The sequence below is a fragment of the Panthera leo genome, chromosome C1 (genome assembly GCF_018350215.1).
Source record: "Panthera leo isolate Ple1 chromosome C1, P.leo_Ple1_pat1.1, whole genome shotgun sequence".
NCBI classification, from domain to species: Eukaryota; Metazoa; Chordata; class Mammalia; order Carnivora; family Felidae; genus Panthera; species Panthera leo.
This window is the reverse complement of record NC_056686.1, coordinates 130,645,811-130,662,067: the sequence shown is the minus strand read 5'-3', so window position 1 is coordinate 130,662,067 and position 16,257 is coordinate 130,645,811. Positions and strand designations below refer to the sequence as shown.

The 16,257-nt window shown below is 33.7% G+C and overlaps 1 protein-coding gene across 1 annotated transcript in view; it reads left to right on the top strand.

Moving 5' to 3' along the window:
• The window catches only part of LRP1B (LDL receptor related protein 1B), a 1,882,572-nt gene extending 1,875,195 nt beyond the window's left edge, over positions 1-7,377 (top strand). Inside the window, exons 89-92 of the mRNA XM_042948663.1 lie at positions 1,451-1,541; positions 2,648-2,792; positions 5,677-5,775; positions 7,237-7,377. Of these exons, the coding sequence (XP_042804597.1) occupies positions 1,451-1,541; positions 2,648-2,792; positions 5,677-5,775; positions 7,237-7,377 (476 nt within the window). The remainder of the gene's footprint in view (positions 1-1,450; positions 1,542-2,647; positions 2,793-5,676; positions 5,776-7,236) is intronic.
• The last annotated feature ends 8,880 nt before the right edge of the window (positions 7,378-16,257 follow it).

Sequence of the window (16,257 nt, the reverse complement as noted above, 5' to 3'; positions counted from 1 at the left end):
TCTTCTGTCTAGAGTTATCAAAACTGATCTTACTGTTTTATTGTCCCTAAGCAGCTGCTTATTGTGCTAAACATTCCATTCATTTCTGCCACAGTATTTTACATGCCCATGTATGTGCAGAGGGAGATTAATATATTTAATAATTCCTAATGTTTCATTCTTGAGCCATTCGAGATCCCCGCATTAAATTTCAATTAGTTTGGGGTTTCATTTGTTTTAGTTTCCACATGACTCTACTGAATCAACCAGATGCTATTCTAAATAGACAAAGCCTTTGTCTCAAGATATTTGTTGGAAAAGTTAACATTAGGTGCTTGATAGAGCAACTTCATACTCCTGTTATTAAGCAAACCTCACATTCAAGTTTCTTCCTGCATAAGTTACATAACTATAGGTGTGTCTTCCTATGGATCATGTTATCAGCAAAGGGGTATTGTCTCCTCCCTCTCTTGGTGGGAGGGGGGTGGGAGAAAAAGGTTGCTATTGTTGCCAAGCTAGAAAAGGAGGGCAGAGGTTCTCAATTTTGTTTCTCCCCTATGTTCAGATGCATAAAAACTAAGACCCAGTTGCTCTGACCACTCTTGAAGATCTATTCCATAGATATTTTATTCCATTTTGAAGATAGGTGATAGAACCTAAGATCATTTTTTAAAATACATGGGGAAAAAAAGGTGAAAATGGACATTTATAACAAAACCAACTTCTCAGATCTACTTTGCTGAAACTATTCTGGGGCTAGAACCTAAGAAAACAATCCCTTTTGCTCTTCCTCTCCCCCCCCACCCCGCCCCGCATTTTGTTGAATCAAGCTAACAGGCCTGTGTAGTAGGTCTTCTTGTCTGTTTTATTGATGAGGAGCATGAGCCTCAAGTTTTAAATAACCTATCCAAGGTCTCAATCTATGTTGTGAAACTGATATTTAAGCCTATGTCCATCTGAATCCAATGCTGATGACCTTCCATTTGACTAGGCTGCCATCAGATGCCTAGATACACTAGGCACATGTACTCATTGAGAGAGAGTATTTATAGCTAAAGGAACAACAGTAAAGGTGGGATTATGGCCAGTGGAATTGTATAAATTTGTGTTCAGTCACCACTGATTTACAAGAAGTTACCAGCATGTATTTACTTCTATCATTGCGAGTAAATGTGTATAGTGAGAATCAGACTCTGCCTGACAAAGATAACAGTATTTCTAAACCTCAAGGTATTTAACAGCAACACATAAATGAAAGATATCTAAAGAAACATTTCCAGCAAATCAGTATTTAATACAAGAGTGATTTTTCACTAACATAGTTATGAACTAGGAATATAGATGTTTGGCCTGAGCTTTACTTTCATTACATCAGTGGTCAAATGATTTAGTGTAATAAGGTGTTCAGTTATATAAATCTTTAATTCACTTTATTTATGTGTTCTCCTATTCATTTTTTTTTTTTTAATAGGAAGCATTGCCATCATTGTGCCTCTTGTCCTCCTGGTGACTTTGATAACAACCTTAGTAATTGGTTTAGTGCTTTGTAAAAGAAAAAGAAGGTAAGATTCAATCATTTAGACAGTCAGTAAATAAATTACACACACAGTTACAGAAATGTAGGAATGTTTTCCTTTTAATTCTTAAAAACATTAGTTATTCCAACTGCAAAATCTTGTTTTCAAACCATTTTATCGTGAGTAAAATTCAGACAGCTCTTCTCCCTTGTTATGTTGATGGAATGGCTCCATTTATATATTCTAACAAAACTAACAAGGGGACATATTAATTAAAATTTCAGTAGAATTTTACATTTGTGGTAGTTTTTCCATGAAACATCAAGAGTCTCTGAAGTGTATCCTATTATCTTAATGTGTAGGATTAGTAATGTCAATACAATGATACTGAATATGTGTTGTATATCACAAATTGTGCATTAAATTCACAAATTCTGTATTTATTTTATATATTCCTGGAAGTATAATTTTTCCATTATTTGAATAGGCAATTATAAAGATCTGGAAGCAGTAGGTTGTCTATAGAGTTATTATCCAGAACCAAGGATGACCTGGGTATTGAAAACAATCTATTTCAAAGATTCTTTATCACTATTTGTTAGTCATGGTTTTCAGAAATATAGGGTAAAATTTAATTTAAAAAATTATTAAGAGGGCCCCTGGATGGCTCAGTTGGTTGAACATCCAACTTCAGCTCAGGTCTTGATCTCACAACTCCTGAGTTTGAGCCCTGCACTGGGTTCTGTGCTGACAGCTCAGAGCCTGGAGTCTGCTTCTGATTCTGTGTCTCTCTCGCTCTCTGCCCCTCCCCCACTCGTGTTCTGTCTCTCTCTCTCTCAAAAATAAGTAAACATTAAATTTTTTTTAATTATTAACTAGTGAATATTCAATTTCAACTAATGTATTAGCTATTTAGGAGGAATATGTTCCAAGTGCATTTTTTATTGTTAAGTCTACTTTTGGGAAAAAACTTAATCACATTTAGACATTTTTTTGTCCTTCCATGACTTGAAAATATCATTTAACTGCACTTTATTTATTAACTTTCTGTGATTTATATTAAAATAAGACAGTAAACCTACAAATATGATAGTTTTATGTATCATGATCGTAATACTGAGACAACTTACATTAATGTTCACATATTCTAGGACAAAAACTATTAGAAGACAGCCTATTATCAATGGAGGAATCAATGTAGAAATTGGCAATCCATCTTATAACATGTATGAGGTGGATCATGATCACAACGATGGAGGTCTTTTAGATCCTGGGTTTATGGTAGATGCAACAAAGGTAATATGTTTTAAGACGGTGGACAGTAAGCATTAACATTCTTGAGTTGCTTATCTGTAATACAGTCCTTAATTTTATCAGCATTTCTTTTATCTGAAGTTATAGTAAAGAACTTTAGGATGCATTGAATGTTATAGTCTCTTTTAAAGAAAAAATAAAATTAAGGACTGCATTCACCTGAAGCATGAAGTTAAGATAACATGTTTTGGAAAATATGTATTTATTCATTCATTTCATTTATATAAGTATAATTTACTTAAAATAATGTCTTATTCAAATATGTTGAGATGCTAGCACATCTGTATATACAGCGTAGTAGAAAAATACTGTCTGATTTATTTTTTAATAATAAGAAGAGTGCAGTACTTCATTGTCACAATAAGTATTTTATTTCCAGTAGTGCTTCATTGATTCAACTAAGCTGTGTCCTTGAATTTGCTTGTAATCAAATTACTTTTCAAAAATATTTTTTCTATGCACTAGAATAGCCCTCCTATTAATTTGGGTAATGTTGTGATACACATAGTCTAAAAATCTGCCTTTTTTGGGTAAAGTTTCTGTTATTGTATGCTCAGATTAGCACTTTTTAAGAGAAATAGATAAATGATGCAATTCTCCAGATAAAGTAAACTTGCTAAGATTCACTATGCTGTATTATCTTCATATTTTGCATGATAATTATAGAATATTTTATTATGAATTAAGAGCATCATTTTGCTTATTATAGAATGATTTTCCTTAGCTTATTCATTCATTTATTGGATACTTATTTATTTTCTGATATTTTACAAGTGCTTTGTCCAAAAGGTACCTTTATATTGTAAATAATCAAATTGAACAATCTATGTCCAAATGGTTTTGCACTCATAGCAAGAGCTGTTCCCAAAGATGTTGAATTACCGTCCCATTCATTCAAGCTAGTTCTGAATCTATGGCCACACTCTCTAACCCTGAAAATGATGGTCAAACATTTGTTTCTCTGAAAAGGAATCAATTATTATTGCATGTATAAATTTTTACACTATCAGAGGCTATTGTAGTGATTTTTTTCCTAATTAGAAATAAATTTACATTAATTATTAATTCATTAACTAACTCCTACATTTTAAATCGTGAAATAAATCCTGGAAACCTAAGTGTCAGTGTTTTCTACTTAAAATTAAAAGTCTATATACTTTATGCACATTAGAATTTGATACTTTTTCTATGAAGAAGAAAGACATCTTAAATAATAGAATTCTCATATTCTTTGAATTTTTCTTAGGAAAAAAGTACAGTTTAAGTATAATATTAACTGATAAGGACCTACTTTATGTAGTTTTCATAAGAAGGAGAGTTCTCATTTTCCCCATAATTTTTATTTCTGGTGATAGAATTAGGTAAATTTTGGATAAAGAAAATAGCTTTTCAGTACTCCATTTAAAAATTTTTCCACATTTACTCTAGGAAGATAAAAACTATGCTTCAGTGCCCCTCAAATATACTTTTAATGTACTTTGTACATAACACTCAGTAAATATTTATTTACACTAAATATTTATTTACCAATTTGCTGACTGATTGACCAAAATTACCTTAATGCGACTTAAATGGCTGAGTCTAGTTAGCTTCTGATTTTTGAAATGTAAATATGAGTTGTTGCCTAAGAAGTAACTGCAATAAACACAGCTAGTCCTATTAGGTATAAACACTTTTGGAAAGCAGAAGGCCACACCAAAGCAACCTTAATCATCAAATGTTTTTCATAGAGTATTTGCTGTGTCACAGTGGTTTGGTAGAGTCATGACGTGATCCCATAAAAATTGTGTAACACATAAAGACGATTTTATAGAACAGTCATTTTCATTATTTTCAAAATGGATAAAATTTATATTTCAATCATACCTTCTAATCAAAATAACTGAAATAGTAAATAAAGTTAATAAAAAGATTTGCCTATGGAGGCAATTAGAGAATAGTTTGAAAATTACAAAAAAAAGTGAAATTAGTATTTACTAATTCATCTCAAATCTTACTTATTTTCAATATTTTTATAAAAATGAGATCTTTATAGAGGAAAATAAAGAGGCAATATTGACCTAATTTTATACTTAAAATCTTTCTCTGAGACCCTTGCCCTTCTCCAAACTTTGTGATTATTCAATGTTAAGAGTTGATAGTTAATTTTTTTTCAATTCACCTTTAACGTACTTTAGAGTATGTATATTCATTAATATTTGTATGCTCTTCAACTTTTCATCCAGTACTTTTCCCCATTTTGGGCCACTAATGAATACTCTATCCTGAATATGAGTGTACCAGATTGGCTAATTCTGCCCTTAGACCCAGAAAACTCTAAAGTCAGTATTTTTGCATGAAGACTCAGTGAACTAGTATAAATAGTAATCCATCTGGAAAGTCGGATTTCCAAAACAGATTTTTTTTAAATACCAAATTTTTAATTTTTTAATTTTTTTAAATATACAGTGGTGATGAATCTTCAAATAGAAGCAGTCAGAGATTTAAGTCTTAAGAATGGGCTACTGTCAAAACTCTTCAAAGAGACAAAACTTTAAGTGAGGGATGCTTGTGGTTTTCTTCACAGAGCTGTTAGCAAAGATACAATTTATTTGGGAAGGATGAAGTTAAATAAATAGAAATGAATGGAGGTCTCTAGATGCATGGCATGTCTATCAGTAAGCTGCACATAATAGAAATGTCTACTTGTGAAGCACAGATCCAATATTTTTTTTTCTTAATCTATTAAAGTTACTCTGCATGCACTGTTCATGCCCCAGGGCTAATGATTTTTTTATACTATTTTTATGACTTAATATGAGTTTATGTTAATGAAAATCATTCCATGATATTAGATCAGAAACTAAAATTCTCTGTTTACATACAGGCCAGGTACATAGGGGGAGGGTCCAGCGCTTTCAAGCTTCCACACACAGCGCCGCCCATCTACCTAAACTCTGATTTGAAAGGACCACTTACTGCTGGGGTGAGAGAAGAAAGTTCATTATTCCATATCCATTCCATCACAGAACCCCTCACAATGAAAGATGATGGCTAGACTTAGATAAGGGCTGTCTTTAATTGAGTTTTAATTAACAAGAGGTTTCAAAACAGCATTAAAATCAGGACTTATGTTTTATGTCTTGCCTATGCAAGATCATATATAAGACATGTTATCATTTTAGACAAGCTATTAAGTAGAAATACCTCTTCTGCTGATTTTGAAAATGTCACAGCACTTTAACAATAAAAATGAGTATTGGCTATTCTTAGAAATCTCTAGTCAGAAATTTAAATAATTTAAACTGAAATTCATGTTTGATTTGATTTGCCTCCTATTAAGATGTTTTCTTGAGTGGATACAAGTTTGATATCCAATTAAATAAAAATATATTACAAAATGTGGTGTCATATTGAGAAATTAGAAATGGTCTAATGAAACCCTTCTTAAACATTTTTTTTTTAATTGAGTAACAAGTTTTTAGAGGAAGGTACTCAGTCTACAGTTACATGGTGCATGGTGGATGAAAGAGGGATAAAATAGGGGTATCAAGATTCCTAGGGATACATATGTTCTCCCTTGAACCTCTCTCCCATCAGCTGTTGTCCATTCTCATTCTTTATCATGTTTGTCTCATTCGCATGACTCAAAGATTATATATTTCTTGTTCGTAACTAAGATTTAGTGTTCTGCTTTTAGGAAGACGAAACAAAACTAAACAAAGACTAGGCAATGAATTCTTGGGTTAAGTTTCAACTCATAAAATCATGAACATTGCATGTTTTTCAACTGAAAGAGATCACTTCTGCATGTCTCAATTCCACTTCACAGCGCTCTATCTATGAAAATTAAGAAGACTGTGGACTTCACAATTCCTTGAAAGAATCCAAAATACTTCCTGTGATAAATACATATAGGTTGTCTGAAGCAAAAATATTGTCTTTATTTTAAAGTCTATTCCACCAATATACTTTACTGTTATTTTCTTTGTTTCCTATTTTTGACTTCATAGTGGAAAATTATAAGCCTCAAGCAATTAGATGACTTTCTGTAAACACATATTTCCTGCTGCTGCTATGGCAATAAGGGGACAAACACATTGACTGGAAATGAGATGATTTGGTCTAATGTTTTACACTTTTAAATAAGTCTCAGTGAATATTGTTATCACAAAGATATCCTTGGGCTTTTACTATCATGTCAAAGCTCCACTTAGATTCCCAAGTTACCTGAAAAACGTACAATTATGTTTTAATCTGACACCATGCAGAAGTCAACTAAAGCCTGTCAACAGAATTTAAATTACATTTATATAATTACTATTTAGCAAATTAAATGTATTTCCTATAAATGTTGTTAACATTAAAAGACAAATATCCTAGAAAATAACTAATGTGTTCAAAACTGATAATAAAGTTGTATTTATCTCTTTTTTCTCTCCTTCAGCCAACAAATTACTCCAATCCAGTGTATGCAAAATTATATATGGATGGGCAAAACTGTCGAAACTCCTTAGGAAGTGTTGATGAAAGGAAAGAACTGCTTCCAAAGAAAATAGAAATTGGGATAAGAGAGACAGTGGCATAATCAGCTATACCTTTTATATGCTGTATAAATGTATAAAATATAAGGATGACTTTTGTATGTTCCAATAGTATTTTACTTGTTTTGGCATCAGCATTACCTCTTTCTTTATCTTTTTCCTGGTTAATTGTTTTCTGAGTTTTCTGGGTTTTGTTTTTTGCTGATGACTGTTGATTGACCATTTGTATGGTATTTTTATGAAAAAGAACTGCACTACAATACAATTTACAACAATGCTGCTGATATGATTCACCTTTGAATTTGTTAAAATTAAAAACAACATATTCCTTTGTAGTGTGAATATGAGCAATCTATTTTGTATGAACTTTTTTGGTTCTACTTAATCAACAAAGAGAATCTCTGCACTTTTTCACTGTATGATCTGGAAGCTGTAAAACAATGTCATTTTATTTTTCCATTTAAATTGATGGAAGAATGACTGAATGGTCAACTCTCTTCTTTGTGCCCATTTAGATTGATTCAGACTGCTGAAAATATCCAGCCCTCACAAGTCCAGCATCACCTGCTTTGAAATTAGCCTTAGATTGCCACATGATAGATGAGAATTTTGAGGAAAAACTTTTAAAAACATATAAAATTAATAATGTGCATGGATACATACGACTACATTTGCCAAAATTTAGTGTACTCTATGTGATATACTAAACATATACACCCTGTAAACAATAGTTATATTTAGGTGGTAGAACATAGCAAAAAATATAATCAGAAGCGGAAAGACCACACCTGCTATGGGATAAGACCTTTTGTTCTCCCTCAGTCCTGAGGTCAACAGCCAGCAGAGAGCACAACAGGGCATTGGCTACGCATGCCTTAGGAAGTTCTTCCCAGTCATGTGCATTTTGTGGAAGATTAACCCAACCCCCTACCACACAGAACACTGAACAATAATATATAAGCACACAAATTGATGACAGAATTTCAATTATGTGAATGCATTCTCTTTGCTAGGTCAAAAGGAACGGCAAAACAGCCATTGCCATGTAGAGTACTTGGGAAATATTTTCAATACACAATATGGCTAACCCATCACTTGCCCTATTCAAAATGTATTCTTAAAGGACTTTCCAAGTTATAGAAGAAAACTTATCTACCCCAACTCAAAGGTGGAGAGTAGAAATGCTGACCAGTTACTCTGGTACTCCGGTTTCTTTGGTTTATGCAAAACACATGGACCCCATTCACTCTTTGGTTTATTTGTTTTCAAATTTTGATTGAAACAAGTACAATTTATTTAAGTTGTATAAAAAGGATAGCATTTTTATACAGATATCTTTAAAGGCACAAAAGATTTATTCACAAGGTATGGAGGGCTTTTTGTTCCTCTGATAGACATGACTGACTTTTAGCTGTCATAATGTATTAACCTAACAGATGAAATATGTTTGTGGTTGCTCTTTATCCCTTTGTACAAGCATTAAAAAAAACTGCTGTTTTATAAAGAGACTTTTTGTTGTACTATGTGCATGCATACTACCTATTTCTAAACTTTGCCATATTGAGGCCTTTATAAACTATTGATTTATGTAATACTAGTGCAATTTTGCTTGAACGATGTTATGCATATCATAAACTTTTTCAGGTTCTTGTTTAAGTACATTTTTTAAATTGAACAGTATTTTTCATTTTGGTTATAATAGTCATTTTGCCTATGTTTCTACAATGAAGTGTTAAATACTTTATAAAAAATTGTTGACTGACTTATTTAAATGAAATTCTACATATTTAAGTGCTTGTGTTGGGTAATTTTTAAAAGAAAAGTCCTTTCTTTGTGCAGTGTAATATTCTTAGGAAACTATTTCAGTAAACATGAGACATAATTTCGTTACATCCTTAGAACATACTTTCTGGGGTAGGATTGATTTCATTACATCACTTATAAAAGCACAACAGAGAAAGCATTTTCTCTCTTCTTGAAGCAGAAACATTTTCCTTACTTTATATTTCCCCTCCATCTTACATTGCTTATTGCAGACTCTTGTATTGCAATAGAAAGAGAGGTAGGTTTTTTATCCAGTAGTGTGACAATTGTATTGAAATAAGCCAAAACTCTTCTGCCCTTCCCATTCTCAAAAAGTGTACTTTGTGCAAAACTCAGATTCCATTAGATGCTAGTTAGGCATTGTTTTGTGTTTGAATGGTTACTGCTATGCCTACCTGGAGTATCGGAATGGAGAAGTACATATAGGTGGGTCTGATTTACTGAAGCTATCACTGAGTTATGTTAGTTATATTATCTAAAGGGGCTTTTTGTATCAGAGCTTTATAAATGTAACTGAAATTATTATTTGAAAGAAACAGAACCTATAGACTGAAGTGATCTTAATACAATTAATAGTGGTATAAATATCTAGCAAATCATATATGATACACAGCCAACAAACCAACACTCAGAATCTGGCACAATGACCTGTTTTCTCACTAGGACATTGATGCAAGCCACAGTTGAGAGAGCTCAGGATACATTTTAACCCCTACATTCCATCTACATAGGTCGTTATGTCCACATTATGCTTCACCATCCCATGTTAGTTCATTCAAGTCTGCATCAGAGTTCATTGTCTTTCTTTCTGCCGTTACTTTGCCTTCAGTCCTTACAGGACAAAGATATTTTTTCAACTACTTAAATTTATTTATATAGCTCTAGCTCTTTCTGTTTCAAGTTTCTTATGCAAGAAATTCAGGTGTATAATTCTCCTCCACAGTGACCATACTTTATAAATGCCATCACCAAAATGCTTCCTAAAATATACCTTTGAGCTCTGATGGAACATATTTTCTAAAAATGGGTGCTTCATTGTAAATTCTCCTTCCTACCCAAATGATTATTCATCCAAAGTAGGGGTTTTAAACCTCTTGATGTTTGGGGCCAGTTGATTCTCTGTTGTCCTTTACAAGGTTGGATAGTTAGCAGGACTCTGCCTTCTGTCCATTAGATGCTACTAGTACCACCCAAAGTTGCAACAACCAAAATGCCTACAGACTTTGCCAAACTTCTCCTGAGGAACAAAACTGCACTTTTATTTAGAACAGATGATCTAGAGCTATGTTCTGCCTTCCACTATTAAAAAAGTCTCAGCTGTAACAGCTAACCCTCAGCATCAAAATAATGGCACTCCCAAGTTTTTAAGTCTTTAATGCTTATGATGTATGAGTTACAGAAATTTGGTATTAGTAAAGTGCCTGTACATTTAAAAAAAAAAATCACTAAGGGACAAAAGTTTCACTTGGAAACTTTTACAATTTTGTGTAAATTGGGCCATTTTAGTTTATGTAACTTTTATTTGTGGCCATTTAATGTCATTTATGATTGTTTTGTTTTGTGCTTGATTATATGCTTGTTTTGTTGGTTCTTGAGGTTGAGATTTAAGCTTGTACTTTTTTTGTAGGAATGTTACTTTCTATTTTTATGATGACTCATATATGCAGTTCAATATTCAATGTATGTTATAGCTACCATAAGTGAACTATAATATGCAAAATATCCACAATTTCCAAACCCTAACAGGAAAAATTGCTACATGTGATGAAGGGAATAGAAAAAATACACTGCTTATTTTTCTTTATCCTTTCTTGTGTCCATATCTTCACATAGCTACTCTGGATATAAAATCTGATTCCTCTCTAAGAATACTACTACTATTTACAGAGTCAACTCTTTCATGCAGTTTTACTTAAATTAAGAGACAAAGAATCCCGCAGAGTTGAGCAAAATATTAACTGACCACTTTTTGAAAGCTGTATTTTTCATCTTACGCCACATTCCAATTCTATTCAGCTTATTTAATGAAAAATTTTCTCAATATTAGATGATATAATTTAATGTAGAGTCATTGTTTAAATAGAAATCCTTAAATTATAACTTATAAGAAAAGGAGACACTCAAGCACTTTTTGTGAAGCTGACTACTGGGTAATACAGCAAAAAAAAAAAAAAAAATGATTTTGTTCTATGTATTTTGAATGTGAGAAAAACAAAAAGAGCCAGAAAATAGTTAATTTTCCACTTCTGCTACCAATTCCATTGCTAACTTAACATATCCAAAAAGCTAACACATCGAGGAAAAGATAAAGTTAATTAACAACTACAGAAGTAGTTTTATTCAGAAAAACATTTAGTTTTTGATAATATAATATCCAGGGGCCCAGGAACATGTACTTCATAATGTGCTGTACATGTATCTAGTCTAAAAAAAAAAAGAAATGAAATAAGTTCTTTGGTTTAAATTTTCTGTATAGATATTACACCTAAGTGGCTGTAATTTATTCTGAAAAATAGTTTCTAGTGATATCATTTTTTTTGTATCCAAAGTGATCAAAAATCAAAAGAAAAATTAGTACTAAAGATGGCCTATTTGATAAATTCTATGCTTAGAATGTATTCATTGTCTCTGACGGATAGTCTGCCCCTTTAGCTGGGGTTTGTAAGATAACGGTGAACTTAAGCAATGCAGTACTGACGCTTTACTCATTTGTTCACTCCAAGATAATTTTTCAGCGTAACAACTTCTGCAGTTTTAATACATAAAGTATGAGCCTCCTGATGCAATTGATTTCCAGACTATTCATGCCATAGTGGCTTGGAAACCAATAATAAAACTGTTGTAAGCTTTCAAAAGATAATGTCCATAGTGAAAACCAGAGACATCTTATTCAGATCGGTAATTTAAGTATGAGTGAGAAAATATTTTTTCACACACAGAATAAACTGTGAAATATAATCAAGAAAAATAATGTAGGAGTTTGGAATATAAGGCTGCTTATGGAGATACTTAAAAGCAATACACAGAAGCACTTGAGTGGCTCAGTTGGTTAAGCTCAGTCCTGATTTTAGCTCAGGTCATGATCTCACAATTCATGGGATGAGCCCCACATCAGTCTCTGTGCTATCAGCATGGAGCCTCCTTGGGATTCTCTCTCTCCCACTCTGTCCACCCCCCACTCTGTCTCACTCTCTCTCACAATAGAATAAACATGTAAAATATATATACAAAGTTTAGGTTTAGAGTGACTTGACTAATGAGCTAAACATTTCTCAGTGGATAATGTACAAAGATAGGTAGGAAAAAACTGGACAATGAGACTGCAAACAGAAGTAACCTCCATCCCTGCAGTCAGCTAGCATCAATGGTATCTTTGTGGAAATTTATATAAATATACAACAACAACAACCACCTCACGTATTTTCACACACTGACTTTGATCTCCAATTAATTGTGAAGATGGCTCTGCTCTGCTATTTTATGTAAAATTCAATTATGTTTAGCTTCTCTGGATTATAATTTCAGTAGTCAGTACCCTTATCCAGAATGATAACTAATCCCTAGTTTCTTATTCCTAAATATAAAATCATATTTCTTTCCATTTGCTTCTTTTTCTCCCCAAAGTGACAGTATAAGAAACCAATATTCCTCTGACTATTTTGTCATAACCTGTATTGCTTATTCCATTGTAAAAAAAAAAATTTAGAAAATAAATATTAAAAAAAGAAAAATTACCACTAAGTTAAAGCACAAGAAATAACCAGTTACCATTTTCAAGAATTTTGATTTGTTGTAGATCATGCATAAATTTAAATTTTCTATCCCACTTTTAAAATATAACATTTAACATTGAAATATTTGGTTTTATGTCTTTCTCATGCTTTTATTTAATCACTTATTTTTATTCAGTTTCTGTCTATTTTTATTTTTTTAAATGTTTATTTATTTACTTTGAGAGAGAGAGAGAGATTGAGAATTCCAAGCTGTCTGTCTGCACTGTCACCACAGAGCCTAACACAGGGCTTGATCTCACAGACTGTGAGATTATGACCTGAGCTGAAATCAAAAGTTGGACACTTAACCGACTGACCCACACAGGTGCCCCTCAATTTCTGTTTATTCTATGTTGATTTTATATTGCTTGGTTTTATTTTTCTCTCTTGATTTAAAAGTTATTCATTTATTATTTGTTTTACTGTTAGAATATTTTTAAAGTTAAAAGTATTTAACAATTAATCCAAAGTTTAAAAATAAGTCTTTTTGTTTTTCTTCTAAGATGAGAAGTTTAGCATTCTTAGATTCTCTTAATCTAACCTGCCTTCATAGTCTTTGATATAGTTTGTGGTTTTATCTTCATAATATTTAACTGAATTAGTATTTTTACATTTTTTTGTCTTCTCTTTGTTATTTGGAAATTTTCAACTATTTTTACGTTTAGTATTTCTCTTTTAAAACTCATTATTCCTAGGGACTCCTGGGTGGCTCAGTTGGTTAAGCGTCACACTCTTGATTTCAGCTCAGGTCATGATCTCTTGGGTCATAAGATCAAGCCCCATGTCAGGCTCTGCATTGACAGCACAGAGTCTGCTTGGGATTCTCTCTCTCTCCCTCTCTCTGCCCCTCTTCCACTCTCTCTCCCTCTCAAAATAAGCATTTTTCAAAATACCTTATCAATCCTTTTACTATATGATTTTTTCATTAATTTCTCTAATTCTGACTTATTTTATTGGTATATTTCATCAAACATCCTTATAAAAAACCTTCATCTGTGGTATATTTGCTGAACTGTTGTATTTATACAAATATGTCTCCAAGACCTTAAAATACAAATGTCAACTCAACCCAGTGGAGCTTTTCGCTTCCTCTAAAATTAGGTTGCACCTGCCTCACACTATTTTCTGGTATTCAGTGTTGTTAAGGATAAGTCTGAGACCAAACAGATTTTTCTTTTTTTGTAATATTTCTCCCTAGACTTAAAAGCCCAAAGCTAATTATAATAAAAGTATTTTGCTACATATGTTTTTATTAATTTTTTCTACTTACAATCTGTTTTCATCTGAGATTCGTTTTCTTCAAGATGTCTTTATTATTTCTGTGCAGATTGTTTTATTTACTACACAGAAACAGTAGTTCCTAGGTTAAGTCTTTCTTTTTCTCACATATGTATCATTTTAATAATTTTTCTTGTTTTTCTTTTATTCTAAGAGAGATTTTCAGGTTTCTGACCTGCATTTTTAATTTTCTTTTTTCCCTGCAGACTCAACTGATTTTTCATGTGTGCTTATATGCATGAGTCTCAGAATGAATTTTTCCTTATTTTACTCAGCTTTGTTTTTAACTTAGTTTTTTATTGTCCCGTGTAGTGTCTTTTCTTCTCAGAGCTTTCTGCCGAGGTGTCATAGTATCTATTTCCTGTGTCCTACTCACAATACCAACTAATTTCCAAAATTACCTTTTTCAACAATTCTGTAAGTCTAAGGCATGATGCCCTGATGTCTTTGTTCTATGAAATTAAAAAATAATAATAACAGTTCAAGATGCTTTCTATTTACCAATGTTTAATTACAGATACAACATTCTACTTCCAGTGATGCCCAGTATACAATATTTATTTGTTTCCACATTCCATCAATTATATGCCTCTTACATAACTTTCTTGGGCCTATAACTGCAGGACTATTTCTCCCTCATTTATCCTAGTGGGTCTTTCCTAGAACCCTATATTATTTTTTTCATACTCATATCCCTATATTTTTATTTACTTAAATAATGACAGAGAAGTACATGAAAACATCAATGCTCCTGTATACCATAATACCAGGATTCTTTCTGTAATTTACACTGAGTTATATTCCCAAATATCTTGTCTTATATTGTGCTCTAACCTTCTGTAAATTTATTAGGGGAGAGACAGGCTTTTTTAGTGTATTCACACCAATTCTCTTTCTTGGAAACCGTCTCAGATATCTGCCCTATTTTCTGGCAGCATCACTCTTTGAAAGAACCTTGGATTGGTAGCAGTGACTGTTCAGTGGAAGGATGGCTAACAACTTCCTTTTCTAATACAGATCCCAAAACTTTGCATCTTGATACAGAGCATGGGGTTTGGGGAGGGGGGATGAGCTAAAAGGGTAAGGGGCATTAAGGAGTCTACTCCTGAATCATTGTTGCACTATATGCTACCTAATTTGGATGTATATTTAAAAAAATTAAATTAGGAGAGGTAGGGAAGATGGCGGTGTAGGAGGATGCTGGGCTCACCTCGTCCTTCTGATCACTTAGATTCCATCCACATCGGCCTAAATAACCCAGAAAACTGCCAGGAGACTAGCAGAGCGGACTCTCTGGAGCCAAGCATAGACAAGAGGCCCACGGAAGAAGGTAGGAAGGGTGGAAAGGCGGTGCGCGCTATACAGACTGGCTCGTGGTAGAGCGGCAGCCTGCCCAGCAAGGTAGAGCCCCAGAGTCTGACTTAAAAAGTGGAGGGGCCAGACTGCATGAGTTCTGACAGCCAGAGGGACTTAACATCTGGAATGTTATAAGTCAATAGCTCTGCTCGGAGAGCAGGAGGGCAACAGGACACCTGGTGGGAAATGTGTTGAGCTCTGGAAGACAGAGCTTAGCTTAGAAGAAAACAAAGGCCCTGGCCAGTGCCATCTCCCTCTCCCATCCCCCAGCCGAAATCCCCAAGGGAACCAGTTCCTGTCACCAAACTTGCTTGCACCGCGCAAACACCCAACGCTGTGCTTCTGTGGATCCATCCCTCTGATGGGTCTGCCTCCCTCCTGGTGCTGCAGGGTCCCTCCTGAAGGGGCCCACCGAAAACAAAGGGAGCTAAGCCTACCCCTCCCACCCCTGTGCACCTTGCGGTTCCACCCTGGCTAATACGCCAGATCCCATTGAAGCAGCACCACAAGCCCGGCAGTGTGCAAGTAGCCCAGACAGGGGCCACACCATTCCACAGTGAGTCCTGCTCCTGGGAGAGGGGAAGATAAGGTACACAGCAGTCTGACTGTGGCCCCAACAGTGGGCTGGGGGCAGACATGGGGTCTGACTGTGACCCCGCCCACCAGCACAAGTTACTCTGGACAACACAGGGG